Source organism: Octopus sinensis, linkage group LG3, assembly GCF_006345805.1.
Source record: "Octopus sinensis linkage group LG3, ASM634580v1, whole genome shotgun sequence".
NCBI lineage: Eukaryota > Metazoa > Mollusca > Cephalopoda > Octopoda > Octopodidae > Octopus > Octopus sinensis.
In genome coordinates this window covers 126598094-126625178 of record NC_042999.1, presented here as the reverse complement: position 1 = coordinate 126625178, position 27085 = coordinate 126598094, and the positions used below count along the sequence as shown (strand labels likewise).

The following is a 27085-nucleotide window of genomic DNA, read 5'->3' as shown; positions in this document are numbered from 1 at the left end:
CCTGTCATAGATGATGATAACTGTTATTCATACTACCATGACTTGTCTGCAGAGTTACATGAGTATGATGGAAATTGTGTAACACACACACACACTAGAAGATGTGAATTCTCTTTTTACTTTCAAACAATCTTGAATATTATGTCTAAAGAGTTATAATTCCAAAACTGCTTTAGAGTAAGGATAGCGATATATTCTTATATAGAATTATTTATCATTACAAATGATACAGGTTCTATATTTATGGAATGATAGTCACAAACTACAAGTGATGTTGTTATCATTTCTTCTGTCAAAAAGTGTTTATTTGCTTTGTGCTTTTGAAGATGTAATACAATGTCACAGTTATATATTTGTCTAACCCATAGGAGCATGGAAAATCATCATCATCATTTAACGTCCATGTTTTATGCTGGCATGGATTGAATGATTTGACAGGATCCAATGTGTCCTTGGACTGCATTATACTTTAATGTCTGCCTTGGCATGGTTTCTACACTTGGATGCCCTTCCTAATGCTAGCCACTTTACAACATATATAGAGGTCTGTTTTTCATGCCACCAGCTTTATTAAGGTTTCCATGCAGCTTTGCAAGATTGTGAATCCTGAGGCAGTTGGCATGGGTGGGTGTCAGCTTTATGTCATAGGATAAAGAGTTAGAGTAGGAGAGAAGTGGGGATGACTGCAAATTCTTGTAGAAGAGCTGGGGGTGTAAAATGAACAAGTGTTCATATTACATAAATAATTGGTACTAACATTAAACATTTCTCACTAATTATTTCATTGAAAAATCAACTACAGAAACCTGCACTTTGTCACATATGTATGTGACAAATGTATTATATCATTAAAACAGTGTATGCAAAACACTAAGAAGTCAGTTATGTGAACTTTAAACACATCTTTACAAAAAGAAAGCTTGCTTGGAAATGTTTAATATTTATTTTTGCTGTATGTATGCTTGATCCTTAGCAGTTGTTTGGCCTGCTAGATATAGTAGGTAAATTTCCCTCAGTTTACAATCTGCTGTCTTAGAATATGAAACTGCACAAACAAAACAGGAGAAATGAGATATACAAGACTGAAATAGCGTTCATCATATATCTAATCAGTCAGGGTAGACCTAAGGCTAAACCACAACAATAAAACAGTTATATGTTAGTTAATAGAAATCTGAACAACAAAAAATATAAATGTGTGTGTGATTATGGATATGTACATGTGTTTTTGTATGAGAGAGAAGTGATTACTATATCATAAATATAACCAACATACATCTATTATCTGCCTGTTAGGCTGCTGCAAAAATAATAGTGGCTTTTGTTCTTTTAAACTTTGATGCTTACTTTGGGATAACCTGTTATTTTTACTGTGTTCATGTAATATACCATTTTGAAAAGCAGATTTTGGTCTATTGATCTATATACCAATAGTTTTGCTTTCACTGTTTATTCTTGTTTATTTTAGGCCGTCAAATTAAAGATGGAAAAAGTGATTTTATTGTATGAGTTCAAAATGGAACACAAAGCAGTATATTCTGTTTGCAATATCAACCAAGCATTTGACCAGGAGACTGTCAGTATATGTACAGCTTAACATAGGTCCCCAAAATTTACCATGGAGATAACCTTGAAGAAAAAGGAAGGCTGTGGGTGACCTGCAATTGACAACCAACTGAGGATCATATTGAAGGGACCCATGCAAAACAACTTAGTTGCAAGCAAACTAAATTGTCTCCATTCAACAGTTGTTTGATATTTGCACCACTTTGGAATGTTAAAAAAAAAATAAACACTCAATGATAAATGGATACTGCAGGTGTCGAAGAAAAATCAAGAATATCACCATTGCGAAGTTTTGTCTGTGTTTCTTTTGTGCAACAAAAACAATCGATTTCTTGATTGTCTTATGATGTGATGGAAAATGAATTAAATAAACAACCAACAGTGTTCATTGCAGTGGTTGTGCTGAACTGAAGTATCTCCTAAACCAAAGCTATATTAAAAGGTTCTGGTCACTGTTTGATGGTTGTCAGTAAGTGGAATCTTCCACTATAATTCCTTAAATCCTGGTGAAACTATCGCTGCAGAGAAGCCGTGCCAGGAAATCAATAAAATACACCAAGATGCAATGTTTAGTTCCAGCACTGGTCAATCAAAAGGATCAATTCTTCTCCTTGATAATCTTTCAGCTGATTTTGTAAAAACTGAGCAAACACTACTTTACTCAGTTTACTTTGGAGCCCTTTTCTAGCTGACTACCAATTTTTCAAGCATTTCAATAACTTCTTGCAAATGAAGGTCTTCAAAAGCCAAGCACCAGCCCAAAACACCTTTGAAAAATGCATCAGTTCCAGGAGTCCAGAATTCTATGCTATCACAATAAAAAGACTTGTTTTTCTGTTGGCAAAAAGTATGTAAACTCTAATGGATGTTATTTCTAATAATAAAATTTATTCTGAGCTGAAATATATTACTTAAAATAGTTTTAAAAGGCAATTATCTCTTTATTTGATATTTCTTTATCTATCCTTATCAAGTTTCCTTCACCCCACTGTCTTTCAGAGGGTGGAGGGACACTTCAGATATAAAATGGGATGATCATGGCCAGGACACTTTTCATCAAAAGTCATTGCTTGACCAATAAAAAGAAGGAAACTGTATGCTGTCATTGGACCTGCTAGAAATAACAGCCAAATCTTAAAATTGCATTGTACATCTAACTTATGCAAACATGGAAAGTGGATGCAAAAATGATGAGGTCTCAAAAAAAATGAAATGACATGGACAATGTAGTCATACAAAAGTGATGGGATGATCATCTCTGGAGTGGCTTTTAACATGTCTGCTGAAACAGGACAGACCAAGGGTTAAAGAAGAACAAAATGGGTATATGGTGGATACCGGGAACAACAGGCATGTGTGTGTGCATACCTGTGATTATAGATGTATGTGTTTGTGTATGAAAGAGAGTGTGGAGGATGACAAATTTCTATGCTTTAAATGTAACCATAATACTACAATTCTCTCTCTCTTTCTCTGTGTGTGTATATGTATATATACATACACACACATATATATATTTCAAAATTGTCATAGTAGAATGGTATGTGTATCTGTATAAAACACACACTAATCATAATTACTTTTATACACTCCTGGAAAGATAACTTTTTGGTATAGTTTTGTAGGTTGAGAGGTAAATTACAAAATTGCATTTGTGAAAAGAATTTTTGAAGAATCATCATCTCAGATGTTTCAGACTTAAACCTGCTTAATATATATATCTGGCTTAATAGCAACCATAGATTTTCAACAGCATTTAGACCAGCACTGAAGTCATGATGTTTTGCATACAAATATGTCTATATAAACAATGCAATCAAAGATAGAAAAATGGGTAATAGGTGTATATACACATTTCTGGAGTTATTGCTCTTTCTTCAGCATCACATTCAACCCATTAACTATCTATACAGATAAACTTAAAAAATGAAAACAACACACTGCTAATGCAAAAACTTATAAACCTTCAATATACTTGGTGGTATACCATAGTTGCAAAACAAAGTATGGTCTACCTACTAGCAATTGTACATATCAGTTGTCAGGAATGTGTTTCGGTCCCTCTAATAGTGTTACACTGCTAAACTTAGTGTCTATTTAAGTAATATATTCATGGGTAGTTAATGGGATGGGTGTGGTGCTGAAGAAGGAGCAATAACTCTAGAAATGTGCATATACACTCATTACCTATTTTTCTATCTCCAATCACAATGTTTATATAGATGTATTCATATATGAAACCTGGTAACTTTTAAAACTGACTCTAACTTCAGTAGAAAATCTATAGAGATAAAGTTAAAAATGAAAACAACACATTGCTAACACAAAATGTAGGATAGGACACTGATAAGCCTTTAATATACTAGGTGGTATATTATGGTTGCAAAGCAAAATATGATGTCCCTGTCAGTAATTATATATATATATATATATATATATATATGTGGCCGTTCGCCAGCCTCATCTAGCACCTGTGTCGGTGGCACATAAAAACACCATCCGAAGACCCGGCAAGACTAGTCAGGCCATAAACCATGGCCCCTACCTGGGACGTAGTCAGTCCACCTGTGCATACCTTCCTCCTTGTGATACTTGTGAAGGCCTGTTGAGGCAAGTGAAAATCAAAATCAAATCAAAACAAATCAAAATAGATGAACATCAATGGAATTTGTATCTTTGTGGTACCAGTGCCGGTGGCACACAAGAGAAAACCATCCGAAAGTGGCCGTAGCCAGTACCGCATCGACTGGCCTCCGTGCTGTGGGCACATCCGAAAGTGGCCGTAGCCAGTACCGCATCGACTGGCCTCCGTGCTGTGGGCACATGACAAACACCATCCGATCGTGGCCGTTCGCCAGCCTCATCTAGCACCTGTGTCGGTGGCACATAAAAACACCATCCGAAGACCCGGCAAGACTAGTCAGGCCATAACCCATGGCCCCTACCTGGGACGTAGTCAGTCCACCTGTGCATACCTTCCTTCTTGTGACACTTGTGAAGACCTGTTGAGGCAAGTGAAAATCAAAATCAAAATCAAAACAAATCAAAATAGATGAACATCAATGGAATCTGTATCTTTGTGGTACCAGTGCCGGTGGCACACATGAGAACCATCCGAACGTGGCCGTAGCCAGTTCCGCATCAACCGGCCTCCGTGCTGTGGGCACGTAACAAACACCATCCGATCATGGCCGTTCGCCAGCCTCATCTGGCACCTGTGTCGGTGGCACATAAAAACACCATCCGAAGACCCGCAAGACTAGTCAGTCCACCTGTGCATACCTTCCTTCTTGTGACACTTGTGAAGACCGGTTGAGGCAAGTGAAAATCAAATCAAATCAAATCAAATCAAATCAAATCAAAATAGACAAAATAGATGAACATCAATGGAATTTGTATCTTGTGGTACCAGTGCCTGTGGCACACAAGAAATCCATCAGTGCTGTAGTCAGTGCGGTGGGCACATGACAAACACCATCCGATCATGGCCGTTCGCCAGCATCATCTAGCACCTGTGTCGGTGGCACATAAAAACACCATCCGAAGACCCGGCAAGACTAGTCAGGCCATAACCCATGGCCCCTACCTGGGACGTAGTCAGTCCACCTGTGCATACCTTCCTTCTTGTGACACTTGTGAAGACCTGTTGAGGCAAGTGAAAATCAAATCAAAACAAATCAAAATAGATGAACATCAATGGAATTTGTATCTTTGTGGTACCAGTGCCGGTGGCACGTGGCACACAATAAAACCATCCGAACGTGGCTGTAGCCAGTACCGCATCGACTGGCCTCCGTGCTGTGGGCACGTAACAAGCACCATCCGATCGTGGCCGTTTGCCAGCCTCATCTGGCACCTGTGTCGGTGGCACATAAAAACACCATCCGAGCGTGGCCGTCTGCCAGCCTCGTCTGGCACCTGTGTCGGTGACACATAAAAAACACCATCCGCGCGTGGCCGTTTGCCAGCCTCGTCTGGCACCTGTGTCGGTGGCACATAAAATCACCCACTACACTCTCGGAGTGGTTGGCGTTAGGAAGGGCATCCAGCTGTAGAAACACTGCCAGATCTGACTGGACTGGTGCAGCTTTCGGGCTCCCCAGACCCCAGTTGAACCGTCCAACCCATGCTAGCATGGAAAGCGGACGTTAAATGATGATGATGATGTATATAGTATATTTGGCCGTTGTTATATATTCATACACATACATGTATCAATCTAGTTCATTCTTATCATACTGTATCCTCTCCTCTTTCCATTGATCCATCCATCTTTGCTGCTCTTATTTAGTTTCACTTTCTCTATCTGTGTGTGTCTGCGTGCAGGCTCAGACATGGCTGTGTGGTTAAGGAGCTTGCTTTCCAACCATGTGGTTTTGGCTTCAGTCTCACTGTGTGACACTTCAACCAAAGCCTTGTGAATGGATGTAGTAGATTGTGTGTTCCTTTGTCCTGGCATCAGTTGATGGTTGTAAACAAGTGTCATTCATTTACTATCATCCATACAAAAAAACAAAACAAACATGTCTGGTCATGAGAAAACATTGCCTTGCTTGATAATACTTGAGGGTTGGTGTCAGGAAGGGCATCCATCAAAGATCTGTCTCAATCCCATCTGATCATGCAAGCATGTATGTTTGACTTGTTAAGGGTTTCTAATATTTTGAATTATTTGCATAGTGTATTTTTTCTGGAATTACTTCTTGTAATCAACTGATGAAAAATTCTTCTAAGATAATGTATGTTTAAAGTAGAAATAATTCCCTGATTCACAGGTTGTAGTAGTGAACTTCTGTTTAGTGAAATGAAAATTACTTCAACAAGTTTTCATGCTTGGATTGAATCAAGATTTGAAGGATGATCAAGAGCAAAATGGTCTCTACAAACAGAAGTGTTTTGGCTACAAATTATTCTTGAATATGAACAGTTCCAAATCCCAACCTCCAACATCAAAATAAATTGAGAGAAAAGTATAAAGGATACTACCGTTAAATCATTATTTATATGAGTTTTCTTTGTTTACTTCTAATTAGCAGTGAAGTTATTATGCTGTACTCCTGATCATATGGTTATAAGTTCAGATCTTACTACTGGCATTGTGCTTGTGTACCTGAGCATAACACATAACTTTGTGCTTGCTCCAGGTTGTCACAATAGCTCTGCCAGCACATATATGGAGAATGGTAAATGGTGGTACATTTGAAAGTCTTAGGAGGATATCAACCTATACAAACAAACAGTAGTAGTTTTAAATCAACAAAAGAGCCTGTACACAATCGCTTGATTTGCTAGAATATCCCTCAATCACTCTCTAACATTTAAATGTAGAAGGACTCATTGGGAAATTATAATGATATACAAGCAAAATGAACTGGTCATTGTACAAATGCATTTGGCAATCAGGGTTGCCCTGGCATTAAATGGCAACAACAAACCAGCTACATAGGTTTGGCTGATACTTCTGTAATTTTCATACTTAAATTGACTGATTAGTTGGAAGGTTTACCCCAACACAAGCAAATTCATAGATATCATTGTAATGTAGAGTTCTACTTGCTGGACTTGGCTCTATCAAGATAATTCATCTTAAAACATTTGCAAGCTTGACCTGAAGTATGAACTCAAGAGGGCAATGTTGTTAGCATAAGTAAAGTTTGCAATCATCATGTCATCAATAACAACATTCAAAGTTATAAAAATCTAAGACAGCAGATTATATGATCAATAAGACAGGACCAAGATGGGGTCACTTATATGGAACTAGCAGCTAAGCCCAGTTTCACCTGATTGATTTGAATGATGTGGCTGTAAAACCTGCTCTGTGTAAGCAGTCGATTTGTTTGGGCATGTTTACATTTAAAAACAATTTCTGTCAAAACACTAAAAATAACTGACCAATCTGACCAACAACAACAAAAATACCAACCAAGATTCAACCAAATCAAAAAATAAACCCAAATACTAAGCGAACAAAGATGAACCATCCCACTTCCATTGCCTGTGCACATGTACATGCACACACACATTCATATACCCCCTTTTTACATACACACATATTCACACAGAGTTGAAATGCTCATCCTTCCTTCCTTATTCATATATCACCCCTTCCTTTCTCATTCATAAACATAAGAGCATTATTATCGTAGATTATCTCGGGAACCATGGGAGCTATGAAAAAAATACAAAGCCCAGTATCACCACTGGATCATTCTATACATCTGTGTAATTTTTCATGCAATTCCACCCAACTGTTTGACCATGAATCCCAAGACATCAAGCCACTAGAAAGAAAAAAACTCCAGCAGGGAGCATTCAATACATTATGAAGATGAGCTGGTGTTTGCCCCATAGAGTATACCAAAATTCCAAGGATACTTTAAATCAAACATAATCCTGCCAATAAGACAGAATCAGCCACACCAAGCAGATACTGTTTTACTTTTCATTAGTTCACGAGTTCAAAAATGTAGATAAAAACCAAGCAAGTAATCCCCAAGCTAACAGATGAAAAATCACCCAGCAAAGGCAATATCTTTTGGTGTTTCCAAGGTTAGCACCTTTCTCATTGTGGTGTGACTACATCATGTAATTTTCAAAATTTGTCTGGAGATGGCTTGCTCCAGAGAATAATGATGATGTTTTCAAAGAAATATATAGTGCAAAGTCTTAGAGAAAAATAAAATATTACAAATGTTTTGACAATGGCATTTTATGAGTTAAGGTTGCAATATGCTCTTTGTAATTTTTAAATAATTTTTACTTTGAAGATAGATTTAAATTATAGTTAAACAGAACATTAGGGGGTATGATATAGATTTGTTTCTCTAATTGTTCCTCTCTCTAATATTCTATTCATAATCTTTACTTCTTTGTCTTATATTTACAGCTTTGCAGTTTATATGAATGGTGTTTCACATTGATCAAACTTACAATCCACCATAATCAGTGTGAACATGCATGTACATGAAATTGCAAGATATATGTATTTGCATGTGTGTGTGTTATATGTATATATTTGCGTGTATATGTATTATATATGTATATGAAAAATACAAGATCTTTCTTGAGCCATAAGCTCGTGAGGCCATTTTCCTCGATTCTTTGGTGTATATATCCCTCCCATTCTGGATGGGATGCCATTCAATCACAGGGTTACATATATTTTTCTGTTGAGTGGGTGGGAGTATTGTGAAATAAAAATGTTTTGCTCAATAACACAACACATTTTCTGGTCCAGGAATTAAAAGCTCAGTCTTACTATCATGAATGCAACACATGAACTACTAAACCACACTCTTCTATGTATATGTATACTCATAATTTATGTGTATGTATGTGTGTGTGTGTGTGTGTGTATATTTAAATTAAAAGAGTTTGTTGAAATGGATTTAGCAAATCCACTTGAAAATAGTAATAAAGATAGTAACAGTAATAACAGTGAGGGTAATGATGATTATTGCAATAATAATAATAGTAGTAATAATGATAATAATAACCATAGTAATAATGGCAAGTGAACAATAGTAATAAAAAATACAACTTAGATTCATATATAATGAATTTGAAATATTTAGCTCGAATAGAGAAAACATGTATATCAAATCTTAATACAGAAGTGATTGTTCAACAACTGATATTGACCATAAATGGAATGTAAACTTTTCAGATGAAAAATCTTTCGACTGTAAAAATTATCTAAAGTGAACATTAGATAACCAAATTCTTAAGAAAAAAAAACTTAGTTTATAAATATTCAGTAACAACAAGGGAATGTGTTTTTACTACTATATAGGTGCTTGCGCAATTGATTTTAAGTCAAGAATATATAATCACATTCCTTTGTTTAAATATAGAAAGAAGGAAAACTTCCTCTTGAAGTAAATTTTTCTGGGGCCTCAAAGGTACAATATTAAATGCTCTATAATGAATTTTGCACTACCATATAATGGAAGGAAACTAAAATGTAACCTATGCCTCAAGAAAATACTTCATATCCTTTCATTCAAATCTCATTTATTAAATAAAAGAAATGAATTAATATTCTGATGTTTGCATTTATTTAGAAGAACTTTTTAAACCTTTCCAAATGAATGATTAGTGTACCCTGTTATAATAGGTTAGGTCTCACTTCTTGGTCAGGTATATTTAGTATATATAACTCTTCTAGTTTTATTTAGTAGATACACTAATATTTACTTCATCTGATTATTTTAGTTATCTTAATTTTCAAGCTGAGATTGTAGCTATGACCTATGCCAGTGTCGCATAACTAAGCCTATTTAGGAGTTCCCTTCAATCATTGGGCAATATGCGGTGCTTGAGAAGACCTATTGAGTCAAGTAAAGTCGCTGTTGTGGTCAATGCCAGTACCGCCTGACTGGCACCCATTCAAGCGTGGTCAATGTCAGTGGTAGATAAAAAGTATCACTTGAGCATGGTTGATGCCAGTGCCACCTGACTAGCTCCTGTGCCAGTGACATGCAAAAAGCATCCGCTACACTCTCAGAGTGGTTGGCATTAGGAAGGGCATCCAGCTGAAGAAACCTTGCCAGATCAGATTGAAGCTTAGTGCAGCCTCCTGGCTTGCCAGTCCTCAGTCAAAATGTCCAACTCTTGCCAGCTTGGAAAGCAGATGTTAAACAATGATGATGTAAATTTTAAAAAATTCTGTAATTAGATTATTTTTGATAACTTTTTTATTTTATTTTAATTTATTTTTTGATATTACTTTTTATCTTAATTTATATTAATCATATTGCAAGTATTTTAATTTTAAAAAATTCATTCTTTTAAGAAAAAATTATTTTTGAAATGGAATATCTTCCTTCGTGAATAATATATTGATTATTTTACTTTTGAATTCTCACTATTGCATCCGTTTTTCTCGTACTCATAGTTTATATTTACAATTACTGACTGAATATTTCCTTCATGAACTAAATAATATATAGCTTGATTCTACTTCATCGTCTGTGTATATGAATTGGTCAGTAATGGTTTAAATGTGGTAAGAATTTTGCCATAAACATTCTTCAACAAGTAGGATTGTAAAAGTATCATATTAAAATTCTATCATGATCTGATAAATACAATTCCTAAGTAGGTCTGCTGAAATGCCTTCCTACCCTTTATTCTGGTCAAATATTGTTTGTTTTATTCCTATCTGTCTCCCTTAAAACATCTATTCCAAGCAGTATGGCATAGTTTTGATAAGGATGGGATGGTGTCCAGTTTCTCTATTTCTGTAGTATCTCAGTTGCTCAAATATGGGTTTAATTAATATTCATGATTACAGCATTGTAGATTTTTCGAATTTGCCAATTTATCTGAAACATACATAAGCTGATTAAATAATGTATAATTCCCCATTCTTTTTTCTTTTGTGTGAGAGAGAGAGAGAGAAAAAAGCACTCAGTACACACTGTAAAGTAGTTGGTGTTATGAAAGGCATCAGCTGTAGGACTATGCCAAAGCTGACATTGGAGCTCAGCATGTTCCTACAATTCACTGGATCCTGCCAAATTGTCTAACCCTTGTCACTATGGAAGATAGATGTTAAATGATGATATATATCTATATGTGTGTATCTTTTGTGTCTGTGTTTGTTCCTACCCCAATGCTTGACAGTTGGTGTTGGTTTATTTATGTCTCTGTATCTTAGCAGTTCAACAAAAGAGGGTGATAGAATAAGTACCCGGTTTAAAAATAAGTACTGAGATCATTTGTTTGACTAAAACACTTCAAGAGTGTGCCTCTGTGAGACCACAATCTGTTGACTGAAACAAGTAAAAGAGATATATGTTTATTTCTTTTATTCTTTTACTTGTTTTAGTCATTTGACTGTGGTCTTTAGTCAAACAAATTGACCCCAGGACTTATTCTTTGTAAGCCTAGTACTTATTCTATCAGTCTCTTTTGCCAAACTGCTAAGTTATGGGGACATAAGCACACCAATATTGGTTGTCATGTGATAGTGGTGGGAACAAACACAGACTCACAAATATATATATATATACAATGGGCTTCTTTCAGTTTCTGTCTACGAAATCCACTCACAAGGCTTTAGTCATCCTGAGGCTATAGTAGAAGACACTTGCCCAAGGTGCCATGCAGTGGGACTGAACCTGGAACCATGTGGTTAGTAAGCAAGCTTCTTACCACACAGCTATGCCTGTGCCTGTATGTATATGATATATATATATATATATGTAGAGAACCCCGTTCGTGACCGTTGCCAGCGCCGCCCCGACTGGCACATAAAAAGCACCATCCGTTCGTGTCCGTTGCCAGCCTCGCCTGGCCCCCGTGCCGGTGGCACATAAAAAGCACCATCCGTTCGTGGCCATTTGCCAGCTCTGTCTGGCACCTGTGCGGGTGGCATGTAAAAAGCACCCACTACACTCACTGAGTGGTTGGCGTTAGGAAGGGCATCCAGCCGTAGAAACACTGCCAGATCTGACTAGGCCTGATGAAGCCTTCCGGCTTCACAGACCCCAGTTGAACCGTCCAACCCATGCTAGCATGGAAAACGGACGCTAAACGATGATGATGATGATGTAATGTATTTTGTGTTCATGAAGATATAATCTCATGCTCCCTCTTGACTCATCATCATCATTGTTTAACATCCATTTTCTGTGCTGGCATGGGTTGGAGACAAAGTTACATTATTCATGACCAGTCTGAAAGAAGGCTATTGTACCATGTTGTTTATGATACTGAAAAACGTCACCATTCTTCATATATAAAAGAATTAAATTCTAGTTATATGTAGTCAAATCATAAGTTAGTGTTAAATCAAAGTTAAATCAAAGAACAATACACAGCTAACTAGAAAGAATAACACAGTGGCTTTTATATTCATTGCATAATTATTTCAATGACTAAAATTATAGATTTTTCACCAAGTAAGAAAAAATAACTCTGGATATGTTTCAATCTAGTCTTACCTCATCAACAAAGGATAACCATTACAGTACTTGCTAAAACAGAAATGAAAGAAATACTAAAAGTACAATCTTTTACATTGGTTAGCATAGGAAAATAAGGATTGTTTAATTTTTACGTTTTACTTGTTTCAGTTATTGGACTGTGGCCATGCTGGAGCACTTCTTTGAAGGTTTTAGTTAAACAAATTGGTTTATTATTTTTTAAGTCTGGTACTTATTGTATCAGTCTCATTTTGCTGAACTGCTAAGTTACAGAGAAATAAACAAATGAGCACTGGTTGTCAAGTGGTGGTAGGTTTCAAACACAAAACATAAAGGCACACACCCACACTGGCTTTCTATACAGTTTTTGTCTACCACATTTACTCACCAGGCATTGGTTAGCCCAAGGTGCTGCACAGTAGGACTCAACCCAGGACCATATGGTTTCTTGAACACACAACTGTACTTACATTTATCAGAATAAATAATTCATAGATTTTTTAAAAGTCAGAGATCACAGAATTATATTAGTATTATGTTCAAGTTTAAAGTGTCATCTCAGACCAAACTGAAGAGTGATATATGTAAGGTGTTGACGTTTAGTTACTACTAAACATTTGATCAAACAGATGCTACCCAATATTAATCAATTATGACAATTCTACTCTGCAACATATGTTACTTGTCTTTTGTTACTCCAGGATATTATTACTCCTTATGTAAATATAACTTCATATTTCCAATGTGCTAAAGTAATTAAATTGTGTTTTGTTTGAAGGTAGTTGTATTTGAATTGATAGATTATGTTAAGGGAACATATTGAATGCTTCATTATTACGCAGTACTGTATTAAAAGAAAATAATCATGGATCAATCTGTATGGAATAATATTATTTGGTAAAATCTATTACAATTGATGAACCATATTATTCTGTGGTATTGATTATTTTGAAAAAAAAAAAAAATTATTTTATTTTTGAGTTTTATTAAGACAGACCTAATATTTGTGTTTCATCTATTTTCTCAAGTGTCAGACTAATAAAATTTTTCATATATTTTTCAGAGACCGAGTGTTTACAAATACTGTGCAGCGTTTCATTGCAAGAAAAGCTGATCTTCTGTTTAGCAATGACAAGCCTCCTAGAGAGGTACCACATGTCTATAAGTCCTATGGATTGGGGGAAGGTAAGTTATTTTATTGATTCAACCTTTCCTACTACATAAATTTCATTTTCTCACACAGTTAATAAAACAAAAAATAGCTACATATGAATGGTAATAAAATACTTCTTTGTAAAATGAACTTCAGTTCCATATATGGCTTCCTATAAAATTTCTGCATTTTTAAAAAAATCATTTTCTTCTTCAGTCTCATTCTTAAAAATAGTAACTTCTTTTCACTTATTATAAACCCTGTATTAAAAATACTAATAACTCCAAACACTGAACTCTCCAAATCTTTTTTTTCCTTTCTATCTGAGAGAGATTTTCAGTCTGTGAGCTGGATTGCCTTGTCTCTCTAGATAAACAACAAAAAAGAATATTCTTGTTTCCTAATAAGACGGTGAGCTGACAGAATGGTTGACACACTGGACAAAATGTTTAGCACCATTTCTTCTGGCTTTACATTTTGAATTCAAATTCTGTCTGGGTCAATATAATAAGTGCCAGTCTCAGGCCTCACTGGGGTTGATCTAATCGACTTAATCCGTTTGTCTGTCCTTGTTTGTCCCCTCTGTGTTTAGCCCCTTGTGGGCAATAAAGAAATAAGAAATAGAGAAGCTGAAACAGAGAGAGAGAGTGAGAGGAAGAGAGCAGAGAGAGAGAGATATACAAGAAAGAGGACAGAAACAGGTGTACTGATGTAAAGAAGATACTAGGTTACCTAGTCAAAGGGAAGAGCAAGAGGAGAGAGGGAGTGAGAGAGATCAAGAATGAAGGCAGAAAGAGGAGATACATGGTTACCCAGCCAGAAAGAAGAGTAAGGGAAAGAGAAAGAATGGGAAACAGCAGAAGTACAAGAGAGAACAGGAGAGAGATGGTGGTGAAGTGCCAGGGTATACTCACAAGCAGTGATACCACTGATGGGGTTTTTGAAGCAGTGGTGGTTTTATGAGTTTTAATTTCCAAATTTACATTAAATCTGGGTTTTTAAGTTAGTTTTGGCTGCAAATTTATCTTTTAAAGAGAATTTGGTGTCATACTCTTTGCATGCAATATGTACCAAAGTTGCACCTCTTCTAATACTTTGTAAACTTTCTATATACCATCCATGATCATCTCATATATTGAATTTATCGATACAAATATTGTATGTGATGTAATTACCAATCATACACATTCATTATTTGTTTATACTTGTATCATACCGGGTAACTACAAGTTACGTGTTGGTGACTGCTTGTACACTTGCCTGAAACTCTGACACCACTAGTTGACAGCTTGACTGTGTTGACGGTGTACGCTTCGATTGTTACGTGCAATTTAAAATTTGTTTAACAACATTTTGTGTGAGTGTTTTTGTTTTGTAACCCTTTATGAAGTAATGGCAGACAATAGTGTGTCCAAAAAGAGGAAGTGATACGCCTAAAATTTCAAGAAGTCGTGTTGGAGGATGCTGAGCTTAAAAATTGGTTATGGCAAGAAGATAAAAGTCCTGACATCTGCTACAGTGTTTACTGCAATGTTGTATTGAAAAATGCAAACAAATCAATGCTGTTAGCTCATAAAAACACTGCCAAACACAAGAAAGCTTTTGATTGTGTGAAATCGGCTATTAAATTAGATTCATTTATTGTTAAATAAAACATGATACATTAAATGAAAAAGTAGCTAAGGCAGACTTGCTACTAACAGGTTATGTTGCTGAACATCACGTATCTTTCATCCATATAAATCACTTAGTTGAAATTTGTTAAAAGGCCTTTCTCGATAATGAAATAGTTAAAAATCTACAAATGAAAAACAAAAATAACATACATTATGCAAGATGGAATTGCACATTATGAACAAAAATGAAATCTTGGAAATTCTCAAGAAACAAAAGTTTTCTTTATCGATAGATGAGAGTACAGACATCTCAGTGACACAAATCTTAGCAATAGTTGTCTGCTTTTTTGATGAACAATCGCTTAATGTCAAGGATGCTCTTCTGGATGCAATTGTAGTAGAAAATGGTTTATCTCAGAGTTTGTACGATGCTGTCAAGTCTACATTTACAAAAGAAGATTTATCTATGAGCAACATACTTGGACTTGCCAGTGATAATTGTTCAACAATGATGGGTAACAAGAATAGGTTTCAAAAGCTATTGAGAAATGATATTCCAACTGTATTTACAACAGGCTGCATTTGCCATTCGTTTGCACTTTGTTCAAGTCATGTAGTGAAGGTGTTACCTTTGTATCTCGAGTCCTTTTTAAAGGACTTAACTTTTTACTTTTCTTGAAGTAGCAAATGTCAAAATGACTTCAATATAATACAAAGTGTTGTTGACACAAAAGAAACAAAGCTTTTGCAAACTAGATGGTTGTCGCATGAAAATGTAATTGACGTTATAATAGAACAGTGGGATGCCTTTGTACTTTATTTTCAGTCAGAGGCTAAAGTAGAAAAAGCAGACAGACCAAAAAGGATCTAAGAAACAATGATTAACAAAGGGACAAAGCACATGCTGCTCTTCTTACATTATATATTAAAGAAAGTAAATGCTCTTAATGTTGTGTTTCAATCAGAACACTTTTGACTGCATCTGTTGCATACACTTGTATCCAGTGAATATAAAGATATCCTTAGTTACTTTATAAAAAAGAATGTTTTAGCTGTATCTAAATTATCAGATATTGATCTTAATAACACAACAAATTACAAAGATATGAGTGATATTTACCTCAGTGGATGTGCAATAAGATATCTGGAACAAAACCCCATCATTGGTGACTCAGTTAGACTCAAAACTGATTGCAAAATTTTTTAATAGAATTATGCTCTCAACTAAAAATGCATTTTCCTCTTGATGAAGCTGGAGTGTTTGCCCTCTTAGAAATACTTGATCCAAAAGTAGCGCACGATTTCACTAACTCTTCTCAGTTGATAATTCCCTTGGCATCAAACTTTCCAGTAATTGCACCAGAAAACACACTTGATGAACCAGATGATGAGTGGAGATTATTTCGGCAATATAAAGATATTCCTGTTTCCTCAAAAAGCATCCCTGAATTCTGGTATTCCATACGCAATCTTAAAGACGGGCTTGACCACACTAAATTTGAGAGGCTGTCACAATTCATGACTAATTTGACAGTGTTACCGCATTCATCAGCGTGCGTAGAGTGCATATTTTCCCAAGTAAATTGCACAATGACAAAGTTCACTAGTAGGTTGAAGGCTAAAACGATCACTTGTCTACTTGCTAAACAAGTAATTACAAGAAAGGGAGCATCATGCATTTCTTGGGAGCTGAATGCTAAACTTATTAAAAAAGGATGAAAATGAGTCTATCACCTTTCAAGGAGTGAATGAAGATAATGTGGATAAGACAAATTGACAAATTAGCTGCCATATGATATAAAATAAGTATTAAATTCTGTATTCATTTTGTCACATAACATATTTTATCATTAAATTGCCAATTATATACCTATTTTCTAACATCTGGGTTTATAATATAGGATCTGGGTTTTATGCATCAATTATTCTGGGTGTTTTATTATTTGATGAGTGGCAACCCTGCTCATAAGTAACAAGGATCAGAGCATAGATATGATGGTAGAGTAAGGAAGAGAGAGATAAATGGTGGCAATTGCCAGGGCATGCCCTCAAGGTATGAAGGTCATAATATACGCAGTCAAATATTACCCAGAAATAGGGATTGTAGTAACTGGCAAAAACCTGGGTATAAAGATAGGGTGGTTGAAAGCAGCAATACAGCGAGCAGGGCAGTGAGAGCAGGGAATGAGAGTGGGAGACAATCATAGTGTATGAAAAGGAAATGTGAGGAACAGAAAGATGCTACTTTCATGCCCTTCTTACTCCTCTCTTTATTGGCCCTTAATCTGAATACTGTATGAATATCTAGAAATATGATTTGTCTCATAAAAAGGCATATAACTTGTCTCATAAGTAGAAATATAATTGTTATCTACATAATCGTATGTTTGTTCACTTTTAGTTATAGTATTTTATTGGATTTATTTTCTTTTGTATTTTCAGACTTCTATTCAATACTTCCTCCTGTGGAGTCATTCATGGGGTTACCTCCCGAGGATAGCAAGGAACATTTCTATCAGGTATGCATAATATAGTAAAATGTTCTTTTACATTCTATATTGAAATCATGCTGAGAGCAACCAATTTTAATTCTTCTAGTGTTGATAAAACAAGTAAAAGTAACAGTATCAAGTAACAATACTAGGGTTGATTTCATCAATTGTCCACTCCTCTAAAATTTGTGCCTTGTGCCTAATTGAATTAGTAGAATTGTTGAAGCATCAGACAAAATGTTTTGCTTTCTTTATATTCAAAGTTCAAATCCCTTCAAGGTCAGCTTTGTCTTTCATTCCTCTGGGATTATGTTCTGAATTCAAATCTAATCAAGTCTGACTTTGCCCTTCATCTTTCTAGGTTTGATAAAATAAATATCAATCAAGTATTGAGGATGATTAACTCAAATAGACATCCTTCCTCAATGTTGTGTTGCCTTGTTCCTGTCTTGGATATTGTTACAGATATCATCACAAATTGAAGACTAGCTAGAGCTGAAAATTACTGTTTTTTTTAATACTTTTTTTAAAGTTATAATATTACACTGTCTCTCATCAAATTTAATGACAGATTTAGCAAAAATTCAGTGTTAGGGCATTACTGTATGGAAAGAAGGTTGCTTCCTGACCACATGATTCTGGGTTCAGTCCTACTGCATGGCCCTTTGGGCAAGTGTCTTCTACTATAACCCCAGGCTGACCAAAGCTTTATGAGTGAATTTGGTAGACAGAAACTGAAAGAAGACCGTCACACACACACACACACACACACACACACACACACATACACATACATACATGTATGTGTGTACGTCACTTTTTTCTTGCTTTGTCATCACATAATAGTTGTAAGCAAGTGTCATTGCCATGCAAGTGGTGTCCTTCATTTCCAATCTTCTGAGACATGTGTGGCCATGGGGAAATATTATTTTGCTTGGAAACGGGTAATGGTTGGCAATAGGAAGGGCATCTGTCTCAACAAATTTCATCCAACCCTTGCAAACATGGAAAAGTGGATGTTATGATGATGATGATTACTATTATTACTATCATCATCATCATTATTATTATAATATTATTTGCATTTGCTCTTTCTCACATAAAGAAATGACTAAAAAAGAACTTTGCAATGTGTCTGTGTTTGTTCATGCAAATTATTTGTGATTTGTTTCAGAGTGTGGAAAGGAAGGATATTCTTATTGGCAGCGTAACCTCAATAATTGATAATGGAATTATCATTACCTTGCTTTGTATGGATGGTGTTAAAGCAAGAGATATTGACCATTTAAAAGTTACTGTAAGTAACCTACATTACATTCGTACTGAAACTTTTAATTCAGACTGCAACCATTTTGCTTTTTCCTTTTTGCCCAATTCCTAATTCAGTTCAAAACATATCTATCTTTTTAAATCTTGGTTTTGTAGTTTATATTTGTTATTAGTGTTTTGTCAATGCTTTACTGAGAAGAACACCTAATTTTGTCTTCCCCAATTTACCTAGAAATGTGTATCTTATATATGCTACATTGGTATCATACTCAGGAGAACAGTTATTTCTTATTCATTTATCTTTAAAGCTAAGCATTTACTTCATGAATTCCTCTTGTTTTCAAGAAAGATATTTATCATACCTATTTATAAATATTCTTTAAAAGGTGCATAAGTCTATATCACATTATTGTCATTGGTGATTTGATAACTCATCTGAGCTGGTATTGTTTTAGTATTTTCAACAAATTTCCATGTACAGGTGTAGCTGTGTGGTTAAGAAGCTTGTTTTACAACTACTTGGTTCTAGGTTCAGCCCTTTTGCATGACACCTTGGACAAGTGTCATCTACTATGACCCTGGGTGAACCAAAGCCTTGCAAGTAAATTATATATGTATCTTATATATGCTACATTGGTATCATACTCAGGAGAACAGTTATTTCTTATTCATTTATCTCTAAAGCTAAGCATTTACTTCATGAATTCCTCTTGTTTTCAGGAAAGATATTTATCATACCTATTTATAAATATTCTTTAAAAGGTGCATAAGTCTATATCACATTATTGTCATTGGTAGAAGCCTGTTGTGTGTATGTGTGTGTGAGAAAGAGAGAGAGTTAGTGTCCCTTTATTTTGACATTGTGTGATTGTTGTAAGCTTCACTATCATTTAGTAGTGACCTTTATTCCCAGTCTTCTGTGAAAACATGCCTAGCCATTGGGAAATATTATCTTACTTGAAAACAGCTGAAGGTTAACAACATGAAGAATATCTGCCTCAACAAATTCCTTCCAACCCATGCAAACATAGAAAAGTGGTCATTAAAATGATAAAATGATGACAATGATGATGACAACGATATAAGAGGATGACTTCCTTTACTATAAAATCTTTGTATATTTAGAGTTGTTTGCTTGGAATTTCATTCTCAAAATATTTTATCACACATCCCCATGTTGGAAATGTTTTTTTTTTTCAAGTTGATAAATTATATTAAAAGATTATGTGAGTTAATTTGAAAATGGATAGTTCCAAGATCAACATGATATCACAAAACCTATCTTGTGTTAGTATTTAACTTTGTCATTCAGCTCAGTTATCCATGCATAATCTGTATAGGACATTTACTTCTTCATGTTTTCAGTTGAATTGGAATTGTAAAGAATTAGAAGTGTAAGAATTATATGTCTGCTAGTGTTTTATGTGAAATGTATTTTGATATTTTAGCATTATGAAAAATATATTGTCATACTGATATAGTTAAATGTTTCTTTCAGCCATACCAAGCTACAATGGGGATTGTGATCAAGAATACCATTGTCATAATCATGGTCATCATCAAAATATATTAATCATGATCAAAATTGTCTATCATCACTGAAAATGTAACATACATAGCTGAATTTCATCCTAAAAGAAGAAAACAATATTATGTAGTGAAAATAGATCATCTTTAGCCATCTTGTATTGTTTGTGAATTCAGACATTTATATCAATTGTTTAGAGCTAGTATTTTATGAATGGATAAAGACGTATTTTCTGGTAGGTTGATTGTGGCAGGTAGCCTAATATGTTGTTTTCCTCAGTTTTTGTTAATTAATAATACATATTAGGGAAGGCAGTCAAATTGCCAAATGCCTATCAGTTCTTTTGATGATATTGATTTCTTTTGTGTTGGTGCAGAACTAATTATTTTTGTGAAGGATGAGCATAGCTAGTTTAATATAGTTACTATATTACTGATTCTTATTGTTTTAAGAGGGATCAGCCTGGACAATAACTGAGCTAAAAATAGTGGAGGTCTCAAATCGTATATAATAGAGCATCAAATAAGAGATTGTAGTTTCTCTATCATTGTTACCTCTTTCCATGTTGATACTGATATTTATTCAACTATGTGGAACAACAGAAAAGAAAGATAATTATATAAAAAAAAAACATAATTACCCTTTGATATTTAAACTGGCCATATCTGGCCCAAATATTCAACTTGTTTTATGTTCATATTGGCTAGATCTGGCCTCTCATACCTTCCCTACAGTGTCATTTTAAAATAAATAATCACATCATCAAAATCTCAAAGCTTCAAGCTAATGTATGATTACTCCAAAACAATTTGAATAAACAAGTGTTACCTTTGATAGAATAATGTGAATGTTAAAGGGTTAAATGTCAAAATCATCTTAACCCTTTCATTACTATATTTCTGTTGAGATACACTGCTTGTTTTTTTTATTAATTTTGGGAAAATGAAGAATTTAGTAAAATAACAATCATTATTGAGCTGGTGTTTAAGATGGTGACTTGGCAGAACCATTAGCATGCTGGACAGAATATTGCTAAGCATTTTGTCCGTCTTTATGTTCTGAATTCAAATTCCACAGAGGTTGACTTTACCTTTCATTCTTTCAGGGTTGATGAAACAAGTACCAGTTGAACACAGGAGTCAATTTAATTAGCTAACCCCCACCCCACATCCCAATTCATATGAATATAAATTATTAACAAATTGATTTACATCCATTAAATCTCTCCATTTTCTTAATTATATATATATATATATATGTGTATGTCTATATACACTTGTATATATATGTGTGTGTGTGTATATATATTTCTTCTGAGCATTGGGTCTCACAGAGGCAAAGTGGCTGAGTTCCTCTCAAGTGTTGGGTTTCATGGTGACAATGACCAAGATCTTTGGCATTATGTTGTGCTTGAGAAGAAAACCCATCAAGCCAAGCAAAATTGCAGTTGTGACAGATTGGCACCTGTCATGCAAATTGGCACCTGTGTGGGTGGCATATATATGCACCCCAGTGTCATGCAAATGGCACCTGTGCTGGTGGCATGTAAATGCACCCATGGTTGGCGTTAGGAAAGGCATCCAGCCATAGAAAACTGCCAAATCAGATGAGTCTGGTGCAGCCTTCCAGCATACCAGCCCAGCCAAACCATCCAACCTATGCCAGCATGGACAACGGACGTTAAATGATGATGATGATGATAATGATGATGATAATGATGATGTGCCTATAATAAAGATTATTAAGATAATGTTTGCAACTTATGTTAACATGATATATTGATGGAAGGTTTTAATTTAGATTGCCTTAAAACAGTATTTGTATCATAAAACAAGGGGCTGTCTCATGCAGGTTGATATCAAAATGGTTTAAAGTATTCTCTGTATCACACAGTAATTTCCATTTCTTCTCAAACCTATTTCTGTTTTTTCATAGGCTTTCTGTCATTGCAAAGAATTGCCTCGGCATTACAACTATTCAAATCCTATCGAAGCATTTCAAGTCAATGATAAAGTACGAGGTAGGTATCAATGCCATATCTTGTTAGGTTTTAACATATCTCTTCCATATCTCAGTGACTTTTTATTAATACTCTTCTTTATATCACCACTTTATATCAATCTTTTAAGCTGCATGTTTGCACATTTAATGTCTAAAATTGTTTCCTCTTTGAGTATGAAAGTATGAAGAAGTGTTGCAAAAACGTGAATGTGTGATAAGCAGATGAATGCTTAAAAGTAAAGAAATGTCTGTATTGCAAAGCAAGTATAGGGAGATAAGCTGGAGTCTTTCTTTTTAACCTAATAGTCAAGCCTAAAGAATACCAAAATTAACTCATGTATCCACCATGCTAGCATGGAAGACAGACGTTAAACGATGGTGATGATGATGATGATATATATAGTTCAAATTTATAGAAAACAAAAGATGAAGACAGGTGTAGGAACAACAAGCAGGTGTATTAGTTTAACACTCAGGAAAAACGGAAAAGTCTTTTATGTTTCAAGCCCATGCTCTTCAATAGAAAGGATTAAGAAGAAAAAAATGGAGAGAGAAAGAAAAAACAGAGAGAGAAAAAAGTGCATAGTCCAACATGGCAAGATGACTGGAAAAAAAGAGGTTGAATGAAAGGGAGATAATAATAATACTGGTAAAGGTAATGGTGACTCCAACGAACTAAGGTGCACAAGCATGTGTGTGCATGCAAGAATGGTGTGTATGTGTGAATGGGGGCGAGTGAGTCTAATGTACATGTGCGTGTGTACGTGTGAATGGGAGTGGGTGAGTCTAATGTATGTGCGTGTGTGTGTGTGCTTGTTCAGGTGGTGTGTGTACATATGTATGTATGTATGTCTGTGATGAAATAGTGTGCATGTTTATAGTGTATGTTTGTTGGTGAAAGTTATCTTTGTCTATTCGTGTTGCATGTGTGTGTATATATTGTCTGTGTTCAGGTTTTATGTGCTTGTGTGGATGTGGGAGTGTGCATGATGGTTTGTGGTGTATATACTGAGTTAAACTGTGTGTGTGTGTGATTGTTCATATAGTGGTATGTGTGGTGATACTATTGAAGATTGCGTGTGGGTTTGTGGATAATGGTGTGTGGTGTGATGCAGGCATACCAGGGTGGTTAAGAAATTCACTTCTCAGCTATGTGGCTTCAGGTTCAATCCTACCATGTGGCACCTTGGGTAATTGCCTCCTATTATATCTTTGAGCAAAAGCCTTCTTGGAAAAGCCTTGTGAATACATTCAGTATATGGAAACTGAAGTTAGCTAATTCAGAGAAGCAGTGGCCATTTCAGAAATAAAAAAGTGCAGTAAGCAACATCATATCCATGTGCTAGTGGTTGGTGTATATTGAGAGGTAAATTTTTGAAAATTAGTCAGATGCTCTTCTTCTGGATATAGCCTAAAATGTTGTGAATGTAGCAGCAACAGCAGCATTGTCCCAAATTGTGAGCAGTATTGCAGTTTGTTTGATTACATGGTTGATGATATCATTAACCTATTAGAGTGTTTTTGTTTAAATCCAGGTCAATCCTGATCAAATAGATTGATGAAGTTGTTCCGGCTGTAACTCTTCTTACTCTCTTTTACTCTTTTACTTGTTTCAGTCATTTGACTGTGGCCATGCTGGAGCACCACCTTTAGTCGAGCAAATCGAACCCAGGACTTATTCTTTTGTAAGCCTAGTACTTATTCTATCGGTCTCTTTTGCCGAACCGCTAAGTTACGGGGATGTAAACACACCAGCATTGGTTGTCAAGCAATGCTAGGGGGACAAACACAGACACACAAACATATACACACACATACATATATATATATATATATATATATATATATATTATATATATATATATATATATATATATATATACATATATACGATGGGCTTCTTTCAGTTTCCGTCTCCCAAATCCACTCACAAGGCTTTGGTCAGCCTGAGGCTATAGTAGAAGACACTTGCCCAAGGTGCCACGTAGTGGGATTGAAACTGGAACCATATTGGTAAGCAAGCTACTTACCACACAGCCACTCCTATGCCTATGTCTTAAAACTGTCTTCATTTTTTTGTTTTTGACATAAAGTAGTCCTAGGACAACTTTATTTTTTTAAAGATGGTTTTTAAGTGATTTGAATGAGATTTAACTAATATTTGTAGCAAGTCAAGTGATTATGTACAGGCTGTATGGATGTTATGGTGTTTATTTCAGGTGTAGTTGTTAATGTCAACCGTGAAAATAAGAAAATCTTGATATCTATGCTTGATAAGTACCTTTCAACTGAGAATTACCCTTTTCCTAAGCTGGTAAGTTGCTCTCTGTATCCTTACTCATTCTCTAATGCATCATTGCTGTGTTAAGTATGTTAACTTGAAGGAAATAGATCCAATTTTATTGTGGAAATGCATGGGCCCACATCTGGAAATTAAAATTCTACTTACACTGTGTAACACAATTTTTGTTCTTGGGTAGCAATTGTTATTTCCTTACCCCTAGAAACTACAACAAATAGCTAATATTTTCTTCAAAATTTGTATTTTTTTAATACATTTATTCAAATGCCGAAGAATTCTTCTCAACATATGGCTGTAAGCTCTCCCCCACTACTCAGTGATGCACATATTGTGGTCCACTAAGAGACATGCTCAAGTGGTTATGGTCAAGAAACTAACAAGCAAATCTGTGGTATTGACCAAAATATTTGCTATAACAATATTTCTGCTTCAGCAACTCAGTACTGAATCTGTCTGAAATGTAATGGAAAATAGGTCAGTTTCAAAACATTGATGTCCAGGTTACAAAAGCAAAGTTTGAAGGGAATAGTAGTCATTTCCTTTGATTTCTAGACTGAAGCAAATAGGAAATAACATTTACTGACCAAAGACAAAAGTAAAGTATAAATTCTGTTACAGTGTTATTATATGTAAGTGTAAGGTATTGTTTTTGGAATTGAAAATTTTCTCTCTAATTTCTTGATTTCTCTTTGATATAAATTTGTCCAATTTTTTTTTTCAGGGCCTTATTACGACAGAAGATTTACCAGTTCACTACAGGTTTCATTTTATTTTGTTTTGTGGGTTTTTTAAAGTCATTTTACTGCAGACAGCAAATACTTCCACTCAAAATTTCATAACTGTGGAAAGCTGTTTTATATACCAATCTATCTTTTGTTAAGGAATGTCATGTTTGAAAGTACTTTCTGTTGAGATATATCAAGTTTATTGTAACAACATGACTTCCAGAAGACACCAATTCTATTTCTTGGCAGATATTTAACGTTATTACTGAAATAACTATAAAATTTAATTTCACCATGAAAGGATTAAAATAACAGAACAAAATGATATACTTTTGTTGTGATATTAAGAATATGTTTTCTATCCTGTCAACATTTTAAAATTGCCATCAACAGTACAAAGTCAAAGTTTCAAGTAACTTCTAATCCAGATGGTTAATGAAAAGCAGAGTTTATAGTGTGGTTGCTTTACTAATGAATTGTTATGCCAGGTGTAGTTAAAAATGTTTTTGACATGAAGAAACAATCATTTGACTTGCTAGAAACAAGTAATCTCTATCATTCCATTATCCACCAGAGAATATCAGTAGCACTCTATTAGATTTAATATTACCCTGTAAAACATTTTTACACCATAGTGGTTCCTACATTATGATTATTGTATTTCAGACGGAAGATGTATTATTGTGGTTTGTCTTATGATGAATTGATTCATACTGTGATTGGCTTTAACAATTCTGGCTGTATTCCTTACCTGCTACAGTTGTTGAAACATCCTGAAGACACAGGTTCTCTAACAAGAAGCTTGAACAAGTAAGTGTAAATTTTCATTATTTCCTTCTCATTAGCTCTTCAAATTGACTTATAAAATTGACTATGTTGTGGTAATGTATCTATTAAATACAGAACTGTTAAAATTCTGTCTTTAATAAATACAATAATTTGGAGATAATGCTTGTTTTCATTTCTAATTTGCTAATTTCATGTGTTTTCATATTAGGAATTTCTTAGTTTGAATTATCATTTTTAAGTGTATGATAGAGTTTATACACTTAAAAATATGTATAACAAATGTATCGTTGTTGTGATTTGAATTACTTCAGATGTGTATGTATGCATACATGTATTTATGTGTACAAGCAAAGAAAAAATGACTCACTGTGTAGTGTTTGTATCTATAAGTAAGTGCTGGTATATTAATGAAAGGTCACATCGATATAGAATATGCATGTGATCTTTTATGAAGGGCATCTAAAATATATATATATTACTGAAGTAATGAACTAGTGAATTGTTACTTGTTGACTTATACACTTGAATGGCTAACAGGATCGCTTGTTAGTCATTATGAAGGTTGATAAGACTGTATGATCAAAACATACAGTGGTTTGTAATGATTATGTGTATGCATGTCCAGTTGTGATGTAAAACTTGAATGTATTGATAAAGATAATTTTTCTGTTATAATTGATGATATAGATGAAAAACAAGGGTATCACTGG

At 34.8% G+C, this 27085-nt stretch overlaps 1 protein-coding gene across 3 annotated transcripts in view; it reads left to right on the top strand.

Annotated features, from left to right (window-relative positions):
- Window positions 1-27085, top strand: part of LOC115209187 (serine-rich adhesin for platelets) — an 84066-nt gene that overhangs the window by 41503 nt on the left and 15478 nt on the right. For all 3 annotated transcript variants that reach the window (XM_036501287.1, XM_029777431.2, XM_036501289.1), the window contains 7 exons: window positions 13564-13685; window positions 17712-17788; window positions 18936-19058; window positions 22494-22578; window positions 24779-24873; window positions 25583-25620; window positions 26253-26396. In XM_036501287.1, the coding sequence (XP_036357180.1) occupies window positions 13564-13685; window positions 17712-17788; window positions 18936-19058; window positions 22494-22578; window positions 24779-24873; window positions 25583-25620; window positions 26253-26396 (684 nt within the window). The remainder of the gene's footprint in view (window positions 1-13563; window positions 13686-17711; window positions 17789-18935; window positions 19059-22493; window positions 22579-24778; window positions 24874-25582; window positions 25621-26252; window positions 26397-27085) is intronic.